General features: G+C 48.7%; 1 protein-coding gene across 10 annotated transcripts in view; it reads right to left on the bottom strand.

Moving 5' to 3' along the window:
- Positions 1–19,876, bottom strand: part of SLMAP (sarcolemma associated protein) — a 1,011,035-nt gene that overhangs the window by 71,179 nt on the left and 919,980 nt on the right. For all 10 annotated transcript variants that reach the window (XM_085624675.1, XM_085624673.1, XM_085624676.1 and 7 more), the window contains one exon: positions 12,035–12,169. In XM_085624675.1, the coding sequence (XP_085480801.1) occupies positions 12,035–12,169 (135 nt within the window). The remainder of the gene's footprint in view (positions 1–12,034; positions 12,170–19,876) is intronic.

Raw genomic sequence — 19,876 nt, 5'->3', positions numbered from 1 at the left:
CGCCATTCATGATCCATCATGCACCTGCGGCTGAGTTCGTTCGCCCTGGCGTTCAGAGAACCTGCCAGGTGTTCAACCACCAGGAAAACGCCCTGATGTTCCAGCCATGTCCAGATGCGCCGAGCCTCCTGACAGAGGGTCCACGACCCCACCCCGCCTTGCTTGTTGCAGTACCACATGGCGGTGGTGCTGTCTGTGAACACCTGCACTACTCCTCTCCCCTTGACAGAGGGAAGGAATGCCTTTAGTTCAATTCGGATCGCCCGACGCTCCAGAAGGTTGATATGGAGCTTGGACCCAGCCGGAGACAAGAGGCCTCTGATCTCCGCCTCTCCCATGTGGCCGCCCCATCCCAGGAGGGACGCATTCGTCACTACTGTAAACTTCGGTTGGAGAAGAGAGAGGGATCTGCCGTCGACCCAATGGCGGTTTGTGAGCCACCACTGCAACTGTCGTGCAGTGCCCTCCGAGATCTGGACGTGATCGGACAGGTTCCCCTGATGCTGCGCCCACTGGAACTTCAGGTCCCACTGCAGGGCCTGCATATGCCATCTGGCATGATCGATCAGCAGGATGCAGGAGGCCATTAGGCCAAGCAGCCTCAGGGTCACTCTGACCGAAACCCGGGACAAGGGCTGAAAGATCGGAATCAGAGCCCGAAGAACAAGTTACTTACCTTCGGTAACGATGTATCTGTAAGAAACATTAGTTAGTTAGATTCCTCACCTTAGAATATCCCCAGGCGTCAGACTGGATCCGGAAGATTTTTCGTCTGCAATACCCCTTGCGCGTCGCTAGGCGTCGTCTGCGGCTCCGCGTCCGTCGTCGGCGTCGTGCGCCGGAATGACTTCGTCGGAGTACTTAGACACCGCCCTCGCGCGCTGACGTCAGTTCTTGTACATAGCCTTCCGCGCCAGGAACGCAGAGCCATGCAAGAGACCGACACTGGTGCCAAAAAATTCTAGGGCCCTGAAAGGGATAGCCTTAACCCTAGATGTCAGTTCGCAGAATGGGGAGGATGGGTGGGTCGGTGAGGAATTTAACTAACTAATGTTTCTTACAGATACATCGTTACCGAAGGTAAGTAACTTGTTCATCTGAAAGAAACACGTTAGTTAGATTCCTTACCTTAGAATAGATACCCAAGCAATACCAACCCCGGTGGTGGGTCTGCGAACCAAGATCACACCAGAAAGTCCTGGAAGACAGAACGGCCAAAGAAGCCATCCCTCCAGACTTGGCTGTCTAGGCAATAGTGCCTGGCAAACGTGTGCAGCGAAGCCCACGTCGCCGCCTGACAGATGTCCTGCAAAGGGACTCCCCGTCCCAAAGCAGTAGTAGCCGCTGTGGCCCGAGTAGAATGGGCTCGCAGCCCAACAGGAGGGTCCTTTTTCGCCAAGGAATAACAAATTTTTATACACAAAATGACCCACCGGGAGATGGTCAGTTTGTGCACAGCTTTCCCCTTCTTAGCGCCCACGTACCCAACAAAAAGCTGGTCGTCCACCCGGAACTGTTTTGTGCGGTCCAGATAGAAGGAGAGCGCACGTTTTGGGTCCAGACGGTGGAGCCGCTCTTCCTCTTTGGAAGGATGCGGAGGCGGAAAGAAGGTGGGCAAGGTGACAGACTGCCCAAGGTGAAATGGAGTCACCACTTTAGGAAGAAAAGAGGGACGAGGCCGAAGGACAACCTTGTCCGGATGAACAGATAGAAAAGGAGGCTTGGACGATAGAGCCTGGAGCTCACTCACCCGTCTAGCCGAGGTGATGGCTACCAGGAAAGCAGTCTTAAGAGTTAGAAGACTAAGAGGACAATTGTGAAGAGGCTCAAAGGGAGCGCACATCAGGAATGTCAAGACAAGATTCAAGTCCCACTGAGGCATTACGAAAGGGACAGGAGGGAACGTGTGAGTAATGCCTTTAAGAAAGCTTGACACTACAGGGGACTTGAAAAGAGAGGGCTGATCTGGAAGCCGTAAGAAGGCAGAGAGAGCAGCAAGATAACCTTTCAAGGTGCCCAGGGCAGAGCCCTGCCGGGCCAAAGAAAGAAGAAAGAGGAGAACCTCAGAAAGAGGGGCGGAAAGGGGATCCACAGCCTTTGCTGTGCACCATGCCACAAATTTGTTCCACCGGCAGGCGTATACCGTCTTTGTGGAGGGACGCCTGGCTGCCAGAATGATATCACAGACTTCAGGAGGCAAGTCAAATGGCATCAACTGCCGCAGCTCAATCTCCACGCATGGAGGTGGAGGCTGGACAGGTTCGGGTGGAGGACCGTCCCCTGCTGCTGCGACAGAAGGTCCTCCCGAAGGTGCAGACATATCGGAGGATCAGTCAACATACTGAGTAGCTTGGGATACCAGTACCTTCGTGCCCAATCCGGAGCCACCAAGATGACTTGGGCCCGGTCGCGCCTGATCTTCTTCAGCACTCTGGGCAGAAGTGGTATAGGCGGAAAGGCGTACAACAGACCGCAACTCCACTCGCGATGAAAATCGTCGCCGAGCGAGTGCCGCCTTGGAAATTCCAACGCGCAGAACTGCTGACATTGCGCGTTCTCGTCGGTGGCGAATAGATCTAACCAAGGCTCTCCCCACTGCTGAAAGAGACCTTGCGCCACCTCGGAGTTCAGACGCCATTCGTGATCCATCATGCACCGACGGCTGAGTTCGTCTACTCTGGCGTTCAGAGAGCCCGCCAGATGTTGAACCACCAGGGTGATGCCCTGGTGTTCCAGCCATGTCCAGAGGCACAGAGCCTCCTGACAAAGGGTCCACGACCCCACCCCGCCCTGTTTGTTGCAATACCACATGGCGGTGGTGTTGTCCATGAACACCTGCACGACACTTCCCCGGACAGAGGGAAGGAAGGCTTTCAGTGCAAGTCGGATTGCTCTCAGCTCCAACAAGTTGATGTGGAGGCGAGACTCCGCCCGAGACCAGAGGCCTCTGATCTCCGCCTCTCCCATATGGCCACCCCATCCCAGGAGGGACGCATCCGTCACTACGACATGCTCCGGTAGGGGTAGGGAGAGGCTCTTGCCCGTGACCCAAACGCGGTCCGTGAGCCACCACTGCAACTGCTGTGCAGTGCCCTCCGAGATCAAGACATGGTCGGACAGGTTGCCGTGATGCTGGGCCCACTAAAACTTCAGGTCCCACTGCAGAGCCCGCATGCACCGCCTGGCGTGATGCACTAGTAGGATGCAGGAGGCCATCAGCCCCAGAAGCCGCAACACTAGCCTGACCGAAACTCAGGATAGAGGCCGAAAGATGGGAATCAGGGCCTGTATATCCCGGACCCGCTGTTCTGGGGGATGAACCCGGAACTGCGCCGAATCGAGAACCGCTCCGATGAAGAGGAGCTTCTGAGAGGGGCTCAGGTGTGACTTCGGCACGTTGATGGAAAACCCCAGCAAATGCAGGAGATCCGCCATAGTCTGGAGGTGGGAGATGACTGCCTGGGGCGAGCCCGCCTTCAACAACCAGTCGTCGAGATAGGGGAAGACTGGAACCCCTGTTCTGCGCAGATGAGCCGCGACCACCGCCATCACTTTCGTGAACACCCGAGGGGCACTGGTAAGGCCGAAGGGGAGCACGGTGAACTGAAAGTGCTCCTGACCCACCGTGAACCGCAGGTAACGCCGGTGGGCCGGCAGGACGGGGATGTGAAAATATGCGTCCTGCAAGTCCAACGCTACCATCCAGTCTCCAGGCTCGAGGGCAGATAGAACCTGAGCCAAAGTTAACATTTTGAACCGCTCCTTCCGGAGGAAGGCATTGACCTTCCGGAGGTCCAAGATAGGGCGTAGGCCCCCTTTGCCCTTCTTGGGAACCAGAAAGCAGTGGGAATAACAACCACAACCTACTTCTGGGCTCAGAACGCGCTCGACGGCCCCCTTGGCCAAGAGGGCCGAAACTTCCTCGTGGAGAAGATTCAAAGGATCCCCCGAGATACGTGGTGCTGCGGTGGCATGGCTGGAGGGGTCGTCTCGAAGGGGAGGGAGTAGCCCCTTCGGACGATTTGCAGCACCCACCTGTCCGACGTGATGGAACGCCAGTGGAGCAGGTGATGGCGAACTCTGCCGCCCACTGGCCTGGAATGGGCCTGAAAGCTCGGACTAGGAAGGCTTTGAGGCGGATGCTGCCGGGGTGGATGTGGACTGATCGCGTCGTCCTCCAGTACCGCCTCGGCGGAAACCACGTCCGCCACCGCGTGCAGGCTGGTTCTGCGGCCGGTGGCTAGGCGGACGTGAGGAGGTGCCCCTTCCTTGGCCACGAAAGGAGCGAAAAGCGGAAGTTTGTGGCCGCGGGGCCGAGAGGCCCAAGGACATGGCCGTAGCCCGGGAGTCCTTGAAGCGAGCCAGCGCACTGTCCCCTTTCTCACCAAAAAGGCGAGCGCCATCAAAAGGCATGTCCATGAGGGTGCTCTGGACATCCCCTGAAAAAGACGTGGACCGCAGCCAGGCGTGACGTCGAAGCGCCACCGTGGTAGAAATCGCCCTACCCAGCGAGTCCGTAGTGTCAAGCCCACATCGGATTGCATGGCGCACTGCATCTCTCCCATCGGCCAGGGCCGAGGAAAGCCGCGCCCGGGCCTCCTCCAGGCACAGTGGCAGCACGTCCTCCACCGCATCCCACAGAGAGTGGGAATAACGGTCCAAGAGACAGGCGGTGTTCAAAGACCGCAGGCCCAAACTGAGCGAAGAGAACAGCTTCTTACCAAACTGTTCCAGTCTCTTGGAATCCCGGTCCGGAGGAGCGGACGGGAAGGAGGATTGGGAGGTAGAGGCCTGGATAACCAGACTCTCGGGGGTGGGGTGTTGGGACAGAAAACTGGGGTCGCCCGGAGCAGGGCAGTGGCGCCTGGCAACGTTCCTATCCACAGGAGGGACTGTGGAGGGCTTGGACCAGGTGCCCTGCAGAACGTCAGTGAGGGCCTCATTGAATGGCAGCAGAGGCTCAGTGGAGCATGCGGCAGACTGAAGCACCTCAGTGAGGATGTTAGTCCTCACAGCCACGGCAGGCAGCTCTAGCCCAAGGGCTTCGGCCGCCTTGCGCAGCACCACAGAAAAAGCTGCACCCTCCTCCGAAGCCACAGTCGGAGGAGAGATGAATCCAGTGTCCGGTGAGGTATCCAACCCACTGGCCTCCCCCAGTTCATCTGCCCAGTCCTGTGCAAGTTGGCTCTGAAGGGCCATAGGGTCATCAGACCCCTCCCAGTCGCCCCCGTCATCCTTTTCCTGGTAAACAGGAGGAATGATCAGAGCCGGTCGATAGACAATATGCGTCTCTAGCGGCGTCGGATGCGGCGTCGGGCGGCGCCGCATCGGCGTCGGGACCGGACAGGGGCTGAACCGGGGATCGATGTCGACCGGAGCCGGCTTCGGGGGTGGTATCGGTGTCGGCGCCGGCGGAGGAGGCGTAACGAGGTCGACCGGCGTCGACGGGGGCCCAGGCTCGGGCCCCTCGGGGACCTGCGGCGTCGGGGCCGGAGCCTCCAACGGCGCCGGGGCTGGATCCGCCGGCACGCGAGGTCGCCCAGTCGAGTCCGCGGGGCCCGAAGGCGCGCCAGCGGGCATCGACGGCGGGGCCAGGCTCCTCATGGCCGAGAGGAAGACACTGACCTCCGCCGGCGTCGCGTCAGTCCCAGGGACCATCGGGTATGGGGACTTGCGCGGCGCCTGCGGCGCCGCGGGGGTGGAACCGCCCAGACCCTCGGCCGAGTCGCGCGACCGGCGAGGGGAGTCCGAAGAGCGGTGTCGCCTCTTGGACTTCTTGGAGTGCCTCGACTTACCCAAAGACTTCGAGCCAGACGAGTGACGATGGCGAGTGCGGCTCCGCGACCGATCCTTGGACCTCCTCCTGGACCGGGATCGAGAGCGGCGCGGAGCCGAGTGGCGAAGCTCGAGAAGCTTGCGGGACCGCTCTCGCCTAGCTTTCGAGGTCAGGGCCATACAATCGGAGCACGACGCCGCGTCGTGGTCGAGGCCCAAGCAGTACAGGCACCGGCGGTGATGATCGGTCACCGACATCAGTCGGTGACAGTCGTCGCAGGCCTTGAAACCAGGCATCCTACCGGCACCAGAGTCGAGAAATGACCAAAAAGAGTCAATAAAGTTATTCAAAAATTGACTAAAGGGGTAGCTCTCCCGGATCGGCGCTTACTGGCGCGGAAAAAAGAAGAACTGACGTCAGCGCGCGAGTGCGGTGTCTAAGTACTCCAACGACGTCATTCCGGCGCACGACGCCGACGACAGACGCGGAGCCGCAGACGACGCCTAGCGATGCGCAAGGGGTAGTGCTGACGAAAAATCTTCCGGATCCAGTCTGACGCCTGGGGATATTCTAAGGTGAGGAATCTAACTAACGTGTTTCTTTCAGATTATTACTTAGCCAATGTACACGCTAGCAGTGGGACCATTTACAATAAGAATACATACTCAATCATACTTGGTCTCATGCTTGTCTATTGTCGCACAGCTAGTAGGTATTTAAATTCCAGCATACTGAACGATTTTAACAGGTCTAAGGCTAGTACTACCAGGATGACAAAAAGTCTCTAGCAATAATCCAGTATGTGAAACATTCTTCGGGTATTAAAGGAGGTACCCAGGAATGAACCCCTTCTGGTCTCCTAGTAACAATAGACACCTACCTATCTAGAGTAATAACCTGTAGGGTTTCATATGAGCCAGTGCTATCTCCTCTGCTCTTCAACTTATGTGTGGTCCTATTGGCAGAAATGCTTCTGTTGTATGGACTCTCACTGTTTATGTACTCTGTTGATACATAGATGCTTTTTACAGTTGACCCAGTGACAAACTGAAAATCTTGCTTGACAAAAGTTCAACTAAGGAGGACTCAAAATTAACAAACTTTTCTTTTTATAAAAGTTAGCACCTTCCATCGAAGTACTTTATGGAATTGTTCATTTCAGGAAGCATCGGTACATCAACCATCCATGCCAGCCAAAATTCTGATAAACTTGCATGTACAATGTGATAATGGTCTTACATTTAATTGGCAAATTCAGTTAGTAGTGAAGAGTTGTTTTTTTAAACTGAGAATACTGAGACGGATCATTAATCTATTTTCTATTCAAATTTTGACTGCTTATATTTCTGCCAGTTTGGATCATTGCAATGCAATATATTCAGATCTTCCCGAGAAATAACTGAAGAAATTACAACTTGATCAAAATGCTACTGTGATGCTAATATCTAATCTTAGAAAAACTGACTCAATATCCCAGCACTAGCTAAACTCCATTGGCTTCCAATGCGGCAAAGAACAAAGTTTAACTCTCTCTCTCTTTGGTACATAAATTACAACCACTGCCCTAGTCCTGTATCAAAGAGACTTTGTGTTCACCAATCAAAGAGATCTCTGAGACTTGAAAAGGCTGCTCTACGAATTTTTCTACATATCGCAGTCACAACTGGAGCAAGAGTTTATTTTTTTTAGTAGTTATGGCAAAACTTGTAATTGCCTGCAAATAAAATTACATGCAGACAGTCCTTAAATACTTGGCTCTTTCCTACTTCAAAGAGTATCTGATGGTATGAAATGATCTAATGCAGAACTCTTGTAATGCTGCAAAGCACCAAGGTATCTTAAGATGAACACAGCACTTTAAAAGTAATACAATACTGTGCAGCCAGCCATTCATAACCAATATTTTGAAGTCCATGTGCGACAGGGGCAATGGCATGTTTCTGATATACAGGATAGCAGCTAGGCTTAGAGAGCAAGACAATAATAGCCTCACACATAGTGTTAATTGACAGCAAACTCTGCGATTGGCATTTTCATAAACTATAGTTAGTTTCAGGGCCCATATATCTGTACAAACTCAACGGAATTCCTGCAGAAATCTGCTATGCCCGGGAGTTTCTTCATTCGCTAGTTTAACTATTACTACCTTATATCTTGCTCAGTTATGGATGTCTCTAATGTCTCCCGCTGGTCCTTGATCATTGTCGATGGTGTGCCCTATTAAGGTGCTCTATTATTCGAGAGTCCTGTTTGTAGTGCATTGTATAATAGTCAGTGAATACTTTGTTACTGTCTAACTGGGATTGTACCACTTCACCTTTTACAGTTTGGACTGCTGTTATGGGTGTTCATTGTGTACTTGCCTTTATCAACTATGCCCAGTTTGCCTACTCAGTTGCCCTTTATGCCATCTGCTCAAGTATCGATTGTAGTCACTTTTGTCAATATTTCCTACAATTCTGCATGTTTTTCTTTAGCAACATTTATCTGCTCGCCGTCCAAAGGAGTTCTGGATCTCATGTTTTCAAGAGCCCTGATCTAAGTTTTTAAGGTAGAAAGCTTCCTATGCATTTCTTTGTTGTAGGAGCTCATTTTGTTGTAGAGATACAGATGTGGATGCCTGCTTCTGAAGATTAATAATGTGCTGTCCAGCAAGTACAAAGTAGAGAACCATGCGAACAACCTGCACACGTTTTTAATTTAGTTTTAAAGCACAAGGAAGTTTTAGGGACACGGTAGTGAAAAATACAAAATAGGAAAATTATAGTATAACTATATCATTGTATTCACACACAATAGAGCTTTAAAAAGAAATAAAACACCAATATATATTATATATAAATAATTCCTGCCAAAAAAGAAAAACAGAAAATTAGACAGCACAATAAAAGCTCAACAACATTTTGTTAATCAAAAAGGTTTGTGAAAATAAATGTTTTCAAACTGAGGTTTTTCAGAGAATAAACAATTCAAAGAAAGGCTGCTATGTAGAGTGTGCAACATTTCTGTGAACTAACGCTGAAGTTAAAAAATAGCCAATTTATTAGTAAATCTGCCTTAGTACTGATGGCAGCTAACTTTGGCAGTGTTTTATTACTTGACCTCGATGAACTATACTACATAGTATTCGCACAAATTCATTCTAGTCATTAATTTGAATATGAAACAGCTTTACATGTGATTTACTTTTAATCTATACACTTTTACCCAAGAAAATCTTATCACAGCTTGTTTAAGAAGCGGTTTTAAAGACTCCTAAATTATGCTGAATTCCCACCGCAACCTACATCTTGAGACTAAAGAGACAAGAATTTTGTTGGTCTGTCAAAGTTAGACTGCAGAATGATGATCAAAGTTTGACACATTACAGCAGATACTTTGAAAATCCTGACCTGCACCCCCAGGAAGATAAAGTGATGTATCGTCACTTCACATGTTTACCCCGTAGACGCAATGGCTGTCAGAAAATATGTGGGTTATGCTTTTGGCTGTCTCAGGGGAGCAGTAACAATTCTTATTAAACAACTAAAAGGAAAACTTTAACATTTTAGAGTAAACAATGATGGTAAACAATCACTGCTTAGGTAAATCAGTGCTTTAAGGGCTACTCCTGTTATACAATAAAGCTTCGTAGAAGAGCTTTTACAAAGGCAGCACTTCAGTGTATTCCCCTGCTTTGGGTAAAGTATTTTTTATTTCAATGTATGCATACCTAGTGCTAGATCAATTTCTAAAGGAAAATCTATTTGAGGTATCTGTTCATGTCTGAGGAAGTCCAAGACTAATGTAGTACCACAGGATTCCACCAGGTCAAAAGCAAAACAGACTTTCGAAATTAAGGCACTCTTTCAGTGCAATAGTAAACATATTTAAAGGTCTGGAATTATTCAGTGACATCTAGTGAGTAAGAGCACTATCAAAACCGCAGTACAATAGTATCAGTGCAAGATTGAAATATTGGTAATGCAGTACTACAATAATATGCATTGGAGGGAACCTCATGATGGTTACAGTAGAAAAAATCAGTTTTTAGATTCAGTGATAGTCTTCTGTAGAGGGTAGTACTGCACCATTTGTAGAATTAGGAATGTTAACATATAACATAAGTTCAAAAGATGGGCAGTACAGAACATGGTCAATAGTACCCAAGTTAAAACTGGCAGTGCAGCTGGGGATTAGCCCTTGTATTCTCAGATTAAGCCTACTGACCTAATTGTGATGTACGCTGATCAGTTATGTACATCACTACAGTGTCAGCTGTAGTGATAGACATTCCACGTATATACTTGGTAGTGAAGGCATATTGTGTGCTCTAGGGACAGCAACATATCCAGACCACAGGGTCGAATATTAGTATGGTCGATAACCTATCTGTCATCTAGGACTATGGGGGCAGCAGAGTCACCTTCACCGTGGACCAAGGACTCCCTGCTGAGAGGTTAATCTGAATACTTGCCCCGGCAAGGACATAACTATCCTTAGCATCTTCTTCACTCTACCTAGAAAGGGGAATTTTGTCTAGTCCAATGCTATGAGACTGCACCGGAAAACAGAGTAGAAAGATATGCATTGGCCTGTAGCGGTCTTCACAGAAGGCTATCATTGGGTCCACTCCTCAACATGATCTAGGTCAAATAGGACAAACATTTAACTGCAATACAACAGAACATATGGGTGCTTAAAAACCATTAATGTGTCACTGTATCCAACAATTTCACATTTATACAAACTGTGAAAGCAAACCAATAAAAGGAACCAATAAGTCTGGCTTGATTATGGAGTATGCTCATTCTCTAAAACGTTTTGGAGGGAGGTCAGCATAACTATATCACAGATTTTATATACTAAATGGTTCCCTGACCTAGTTTCCATTGCTCTAGGCTCTTCCTCCCCTGAAGTCACCAATACACTCAATAAAGAGGAACTTCTCCTCTTGGATATTCTGGTATCGATAGGCCTCAAGTCCATCCTAGCTGAACAGAAAGACCTATCTCAACTATCAATCCACACCTGGTGGGAGAGGACTCAATTTACCAGAGGTGCAGACCACTCCCTAAACATCTATAGGGGAACAGCATGAAAAAAGAACAAAATAACTGTGCACAATAGGACTCATATGCCGATATCATGATCCCTCCATTGAGTCTCCAAACCTTGTTTCCACTAACTGCTTACAGACCCCCAGAACTTACACCTCCCGATGTATCCTCTCCAATAACATTCTTTACAGATACAATTTGCAACTTTCTCAGATGCCCACCTTTATCCCTTATCTCCTTACTCCCTCCCCCCACCCCCTACTTCTCTCCCGTCTGTATCCGCTCACCTGATGCCCACTCTTATTTCCCTCTCCGCTCTATCTCTTCACTATTCCTTGGCTTAAGCTCTCTTCTCTCCTTGTAAATACTAGTAAATTTAACTGGGGTTTATATCCATCTTACTTAGTTTAACTGTCTCTAATGCTTCTGATTATGCATCTTACCATCCATATGTACACCTAGACTTTGTTATTTATCCCCACTATGCCAGACAATTATGTCTGTTGCATTGTTTTATAAAAACTTGATAAAATCTTTCTTAAATAAAACAAAAGTATGCAGCTCTGAATAAAGAAATCATTAACAGATTGCTTTTTCCATACAATCATCTATGAACAAAATTGTAATGTGCACTGATAGAGTGTACTTTTGAAATGCTAAAAAGTCCTCCATTTTAACTAAATGATAAAAAGCAAGGAGTGCATGGGAAGCCAAATGTTCAAAGGTGGGTGGGAGGACAATGATGGGAACAGTTATAAATAAAAATAATAATGGCCTTCTAATGTTGGTAAAATTGCAAAATGGTTTACTAATATTTTACCAGGAAGGTCATATTAAAAAATGCATCAACTTAAATTCATGATTTGCTAAATTTTAATCGGACACTTTGAGAATAATAAGGGCGTTCATCTTGTACATGAAAAGTAGCATTCCATGGATGGCAGGTAAGTCAATCGGGCCTCATCTGCACTAAAATGTGTCATCATTTTAATTGTCATTTTGAATGCAAAATGCAAGAAAAGCCATATTTGCTATGTTGATTTAGGGTCTTAGTTGTACTACTCAATTTATTCTCATACGCAGACCAAATAACTTTAAATTATTGTGTTAAAATATTCTAAATAAAATAGTTTGATGGGTATGAGAAACCCATCGTCCCCAAAAATATCAGTACATTACTCTCACATTCCAATTCTTCGCACATCTTGAATAAACTTACATTTCCTCCTTTTTCTTGCAGCAGCTTCAAGTTTTCTTGACATTGTTGGAGCTCCTCTTTCACCAACTGTTTCTCCTGTTCCGTAACTTCAAACTTAACCTTCAGCTCACATAATAATGTCTGGGTATTTTCAAACTAGGATCAAAATGTAAAGTAACAAAGGCAGCATTAATCTATTGGTAAATGGAATATTTTTATTAGTATAGTAACATGCTTAAAGAACAAGTTACTTACCTTCAGTAAAGCTGTTTTTGGTAAACACTATCCAGCCACAGATTCCATGTTTCAGACTGGATCAGCAAACTTTTCAACAGTACCTCTGCATGTCGGTAGGTGGCACACTGCGGATCCACACGGATGCCATTCCGCTCTGGAACTTTTTTGCCGGAGGATGCTCATTTGGAAGTTAACTCCCTTGGTGAGGGAAGTAATATGTTTTTGCATGTTCAGGCTCTTGTCAAGCATTATGCCCAAAGAACTCGTGGAGTCAATGTTGTGTGGTATGCTGTTAAGAGCTGTTAGCTGATTCATCCATTCACTGATGACAGATGAATGATTCGGTGGGGCGATTAAAAGGAATTCTGTTTTCAGAGCACTGAGTTTGAGATGATTTAGAGCCAACCAGTTTTGAGCTTTCAGTAATGTGGTTTTGAGAAAACCGATATCGTCAGGGGAGGAGACTTTCATGTACAATTGGGTATCATCAGCATACATGTGATAATGGACATTGGATAGTTTCAAGATTTCAGTTAATAGTTCCATGAATAAGTTGAAGAGAGTTGGAGAGAGTGTGGACCCTTGAGGAACCCCAAGATTGACTGAGGAAGGGTTAGAGAGGGATTGATTGACCTTGAATCGTTGAGTTCTATTGTGCAGAAAGGATGCAAAACAATTTAGGACAGGCCCTGAAAGCCCCATCCTATGCTCCAATAGCATCAGTAAGCAATCATGTTTGACTGTATCAAAGGCTGACGATGGGTCGAGGAGGATCAGAAGGCAGGAATCGTTCTGATCCAGCATTTTGAGCGCATCATCGACAATGTGGCTGATAGTGGATTTGGTACTATGACCGTAACGGAAGCCAGATTGGAATTGGCCCAGAAGTTTGAGGAAGAAAGATGCCCTTGTCCATAAAACCAGCTTGTCTAGAAAGAAGGCGGTGTTCAGTGGATTAACAAAAAGAGCTTGAAGCTCACTCACACAAAACAGCGATATTATGACAACGGGAACACTGTCCTGAGGGTGAGGAGTCACAAGGAAAAGTTATAAAGCGGCTCAAATGGTGTGCACATCAGAAATATGAGGACCAAGTCAAAGTCTGACTGAGGCGTGACAATGATCAGAGGACAGATGCCCATGCCCAGCAGTTTGGGAAACCATACTCTCCATGCCCAGTCTGGGGCCACAAAGATGACTTGGGCCTGGCAAGTCCTGATATTCTTGAGAACTCATGGCAAGAGTGAGACTGTCAGAAAGGCATACAGGAGTCCTGAGTTCCATTCAAGGGGAATGAGTCTCCAAGCATGAGAAGCCTTGGAAACAAACATGCAGAAGGGCTGACATTAGGCATTGTCAGCTGTGGCAAATCAAGCCAAGGCTCTTCCCATTCGCAGAGGAGACCTTGCGCCACCTCTGGGTGTAATTGCCACTCGCGATCTGCCAAGCAGTAACAGCTGAGCTCATCAGCCCCAGGCATTCAATGATCCTTCCAGGTGGTTCACGACTAGGAAAGTTCATTGGTAATCCAGCCATTTCCAGAGGCGTAAGGCCTCTTGGCAAAGGGTCTATGCTCCTACCCTGCCCTGTTTGTAGCAGTACCAATGGTGGTGGTGTTGTCCATGAGCACCTGTACCAGACTCCGCCTTGATGGACGGAAGACTTTTAACGTCAAATGGATGGCTCTCCGCTCTAGAAGATTGGTATGGAGCTAGGACCCTGCCGGAGACCAGAGGCATCTGATCTCAACCTCTCTCAGATAGCCACCCCAAAGCTGTGCAGCAGTCACCACTGTGAGCTCTGAGTGGGGAAGGAGTTTGCGACTGACTCAATCATGGTCCAGTAACTACCACTAGAGATCTTTTGCAGTCTCCTATGAAATCTGAACGTGGTTAGAGAGGTCCCCTTGATGTTGGGCCCACTGGGATCTCACAGCAGAGCCCCCATGCCACCTGGCATGCTCGACCAGCAGGATGCAGGAAGCCATCAGTCCATCAGCCTCAGCCAATCTCACTGAAATCTAGGACCGAAGATGAAAGATTGTGATCTAAGCATGAAAGACTCTATTTCCTGGAAAAGGCATGAAACCGAACTGTGTCCAGAATGGCTCTGATGGCGGAGAGCGTCTAGGAGGAGTCAGGTGTGACTTTGGCAGGTTGATAGTGAACCCCAATGATGACAGGAGGTTCACCGTAGTCTGGAGGTGGCTGACGACTGCCTGAGGTGAGCTTCGCTTCAACAGCCAGTCATCGAGGTAGAAGAGTGGAACACCTGGCTTCCAAAGTTGTGCTGCCATCACTTTGTGACTGCCTGAGGGGTGCTGGTGAAACCGAGGTAGAGCACAGCAAACTGAAAATGCTCCTGTCCCACCATCAACTGCAGGTAGCACAAGTGGGCCTGCAGGACAGGTGCATTGAAATAGGCTTTCTGCATGTCTAACGCCACCATCCAGTCTCCAGGGTTTAGGGTAGACAAGACCTCGGCCAGTGTGGGCCTTTTGAATTTATCTTCCAGAGGAAGGAGTTGAGAGGGTACAGGTCTAAAATTGGACGACAGCCTCCGTCCTTCTGGGCAGCAGGAAGTAGCGTGAAAAACAAGCATGTCCTATTTCAGGAATGGACACCCTCTCAATAGGCACTTGGGCCAAAATGGCCTGCACATCCAACCACAAAACGGAAAGATAGTCCACCAGCAGTCGCTGGTGAGGACGGTGGAAGGTGGGGTACAGCAGAAAAGAAAGATCGGGCATAGCCCTTCTGAACAATTTGCAGGATCCAAATGTCAAACAAGATCTTTTCCTCCCGTAACGCCTTACCTCGTAGAGACTATATAGTGGCAGATTGCTGACCATGCAAGAATCTCCAGGCGTCAGACTTGATCCAGAAGGTTTTTGAGCAGTCCTCCGGCACGCCGGTAGGTGGCGTTGTTCTGGCTCCGCACTGGCGACCCTGAAAGTGACATGAGCGGTACCAATATAGGCAACAACCCAGCATACTGTCAGATATTTTCACAACTTTTCACGTCTTTAGCGCAAAGCCACAATGAGAACTGACCACTGGTGTGTAAAATTAAGCCCTAAGAAGGGTGTCCCTTACACTGCATTTGGCTTGCAGAGCTGGGAGGGTAGGTAAAGAGTCTCAACCAGATAAGGGGTTACTGAAGGTATGTAACTTATTCATCGGATAGAGACTTCTAGCCGCAGCATCCTTAACGTAGAATAGATACCCAAAAAATACCTCCCCAGAAGTAGGACTACAAAGCCAAATTAAACCAGAAAGTCCTGTAGAACCAAACTGGCAAATTGCCCGTAGTGACGGACCACACTATCCAGACACTAGTGTTTAGTAAATGTGTGCTAACACAGCGGTCATAGCCTTAGCTTTGGTGGAATAAGCACACAAATCCTCAGGAGTGGTTTTGGCAAAAAAGCGTACAGAAAGCTGGAGCTCCACTAGACTAAAAGACTATCCGAACAAGAGTAGCCATAGAAACTCCAGCACACAAAACTGCTGACATTGCATGTTCTTGGCAGTGGCAAACAGATCAAACCAAGGCTCTCCCCAATGCTAAAATAGTCCTTGCCCCACCTCCAGATGGGAATGTCATTTGTGATCCACCAGGCATGTTAGGTTGAGTTTGTCCGCCCTGGCATTCAGAGAGCCAACCAGGTGTTTAACTACCATGGAAATGTCCTGGCATTTTAGCCATGTCCAGAGATGCAGACCCACGCCCCGTTTTTTGCAGTCCTACATGGCAGCGGTGGTGTCCGTGTACAGCTGCATCAGCTTTCCCTTGATCGAAGAAAGAAAAGCATTAGATGCCAAGCAAATCACCCAAAACTCCAAGACGTTGATGTAGAGCTCGGAATCCACTGGATGCCAGAGTCCTCTGATCTCTACCTCTCCCAGATGGCCACCCCATCTCAGAAGTGACGCATCTGTTATCACAGTCAGCTCGGGTTGCGGAAAGGAGAGGTGTCTGCCACAAACACAAATGTGGTTCCTCAGCCATCACTGCAGATCTTTCACAGTGCCCACCGAGCACTGGACCATGCCGGAGAGATTCCCCTGATGCTGCGCTCACAGGGACTTCAGGTCCCATTGCAGAGCCCACATATGCTAATGGGATTGGGTAACCAGCAGGATACAGGAGGCCATGAGACCCAACGACCTCAGGGTCAGTCTCACCGAAATTCAGGATAGATGCTGAAACATCTGTATCATAGTCTCAATATCCTGGACTAGCCGCTTGGGAAGATAGGCCCGAAATTGCACTGTGTTCAGAACTGCTCTAATGAGAGGGAGAGTCTGAGAGGGAGTCAGGTGTGACTACGGCACGATGATAGTGAAATCCAGCAAGTACAGAAGGTTCTCCACAGTCTGGAGGTGGGAGACGACTGCCTAGGCGAGCCTGCCTTCAAGGCCCTTCTTTGCTCGGGCCACAAACAACTTAGCCTGCCTCCTTTAGTGCCTTCGGATTCATACGACGGCACAAAGAACAATCTTTGATGTTGTGGTCCGACGACGAACACCAAATTCATTCTTCGAGGGCGTCTGTAACCAACATATGGCCCCCACATTCCCCACAGGGTTTAAAGCCAGGCTACTTAGTCTTCTAAGTAGCCATAATCGAAGAAACCGTTTCTGGACAACTGCAACAAAGTAGTCCACAAAGAACTGGAGAGACCTAGAAAAAAACACTAAGCGTATACAGCGTGGAAAAAAGGGAACTGACATCAACAGGGTCTTCTCATGGCTCCGATGACGTCACATGGAGTCGCGAGCGGAGTCGTGCTATTGTGATGTCCTCGTCGACGTGGGAAAGTTAAGGAAAAAGTTTCTGTGGAATGTTGGCGCAGGGGGTCATTCAAAAGGTGAGGAATCCACAGACAGATGTATCCATCAGAAATGAAGGTTTTCGGCGTGTACAGATGTTTGAGTACTTTCAAGAAACGTGTCACAACAGGTGACTTAAACAGGGATGGTTGATCTGTCAACCACAAGAAAGCTAAGATGGTCAAAAGATAACCTTTAACTGTGCCCAAAGCTTAGTCTTTCAGGGCTAAAGAAAGAATAAACACCACCACCACCACCGATAAAGGTGCAGAGAGGGGATCAACCTGTTTTGAGATGCACCATCCCACAAATGTGTCTCATCCGCAGGGCCATACTGTCTTATTTGATGGATGTCTCACCGCCAGAATAACATCATAGTCTCCTGGAGGAAGGTCAAAGATTGTCAGTTCCCGCAGCTCAATCGCAAAGCTTGAAGGCAGAGTGTGTGCAGGTGTGAGTGCAGGACCCTGCCTTGCTGCTGCAACAGAAGATCCTCCTGGAAAGGCAATCTGCTCGGATAACTGATGTTCAGACTCAGGAGATCTGAACACCAAACTCTCAATGCCCAATTCGGCGCCACAAGAATAACTTGGACCTTGTTACTCTTGATCTTCTTGAGAACTCTGGTCAGGAGAGGGATCGGTGAGACAGAGTATAGGAGGCCTGAACTCCGCTTGAGACAAATCGTCTCCGAGCGAGAGTTGCCTAGGAAACGTGCACACAGAATTGCGGGCATTGCACGTTTTCAGCGGTGGAAAATAGCTCTAATCAAAGGTCTCCAAATTTCAGAAGAGACCTTGCACCACCTCTGGATGTAGATGCCATTCGGGATCTGGAAGCCATCGATGGCTGAGTTTGTCTGCTCTGGTGTTCAGAGAGCCAGCCAGATGTTGAACCACCAGGAAAATATCCTTATATTCCAGCCACGTCCAGAGACGCAGGGCCTCTTGACACAAAGTTCACGACTCCAACCCGCCCTACTTGTTGCAATACCACATGACAGTGGTGTTGTCCATAAAGACCTGCACTAGCCTCACTTTGATAGAAGGAAGGAAGGCTTTCAAAATCAATCAGATCGCTCTCATATGGATGTGGAGTTGAGACTCGGCCAGAGACCGGAGTCCTCTCATCTCCAACTCTCCCAGATGGCCACCCCAGCCTAGGAAGGGGTGGCCATCTGCCTGGATGCAGGATCCAGGAGGCCATGAGACCAAGCAGTCTCGGAGTCAGTCTAACCGAAATTCAAGATAGATGCTGAAACATCAGAATCATAATCTGAATATACTAGACTTGCCACTCCAGAGGATAGATCTGAAACTGAACTATATCCAGAACAGCACATCCAGTTGTTGAGGTGATCATCAGAGGGGTGGTGGTGGTAAGACCAAAGGGGAGCAGAGTGAACTGTAATGGTCGAGGGCCACAGTGAACCGCAGTTAACACATGTGAGCAGGCAGGATGGGGATATGGAGGAAGAAGACCTGCAAGTTCAATGCTCCCATCCAGTCTCCAGGGTTGAAGGTAGACAGAACATGAGCATCTTGAATTGCTCCTTCAGGAAGAAGTTAAGAAGGCGAAAGGTCTAGCATAGGATGGAGGCATACTTTCTGGAAAGTAGCAAGAATAGCAACCACAGCCTACTTCTGATACCAGCAACCTCTCGATGGTTCCTTTGTCCAAAAGAAGCTGAACATCTTGAAGCAGGAAGAGGTGATCCTACATTAGCTGGTCGAAAGAAGATGTATGGGCAGTGGGGTTTCGAGGAAGGGGATAGAGTAACCTCACTGAACAATTTGGATAACCACTTGTCTGATGTTATGGACTGCCAGCGGTGGAAGTGATGAGTTTAACATGCCACCCAATGGGTTGACTTCTGGCTGGCTGTCCCACAGGATCTGTGGGCATCACTTCCTCAGCCACAGCGGACCCTGTTGGCCTTGGTAGATGGGTGGGAATGGGCACAGCTGGTAACTGCGCCCAAAGCCATAAAAGGGGCAAAAGGGGAACTTGAGCTGGAGTGGGGCCATGGAGAATCCAGGGGAGCAGGCGGTGGCCCTGAATCCACCTAGTAACCAAAAGGTGAGGGCCATCAAAGGACATGTCCATGAAGGAAGCTTCGACATCCCCTGAAAAGAAAGGTGATCTCAGCCAGGATTGGTGAATCAAAAGTTGGTCGCACTCTGCTCGTCACACCAGCAAGTTGCCCAAAGGAACTGTGGTCAATGTAGTGGCGACGGCGAGTACGCCTATGCCACGGTGTATGTAGAAAAGTATGTGTCGCATTAGCCATCCCTGGACACGTGTTTCGAGGTAGTTGCCTCTCATCAGCAGGGAGCAGGTCAGTGTAAAGGGGTGCCGCGTGGACTGCCACAGTTCCTTGGGGCAACTTGCTGGTGTGACGAGCAGAGTGCGACCAACTTTTGATTCAGCCAGGATTGGTGCCTGTGAGAAAGTGGCTCTGTAGAACAAGTTACTTACCTTCGGTAACGCTTTTTCTGGTGGATATAGTATCTGCCTGTGGATTCCTCACCTTGTGAATATCCCCTGCGCCAGCATTCCACGGAATCTTTCTTCCCCAGCACTCCACGTCGACTTGGGCGACGTCATAATACATCGGCTCCGCACGCGACTCCGTATGACGTCACCGGAGCCATAAGAGGCCCACGTCGGCGTGATGACGTCAGTTCCACCCATTTTTTACGTGCCTTCGAGGCGAACAGGTGACCAACGACAAACTCAAAGTATACACAGTATACAGTATACCAACACATATACACAGTATACAAAGGAA

The sequence above is a fragment of the Triturus cristatus genome, chromosome 9 (genome assembly GCF_964204655.1).
Source record: "Triturus cristatus chromosome 9, aTriCri1.1, whole genome shotgun sequence".
Classification (NCBI taxonomy): domain Eukaryota; kingdom Metazoa; phylum Chordata; class Amphibia; order Caudata; family Salamandridae; genus Triturus; species Triturus cristatus.
The sequence above is the reverse complement of the archived record's forward strand: the minus strand, read 5'-3'. Positions and strand labels throughout refer to the sequence as shown.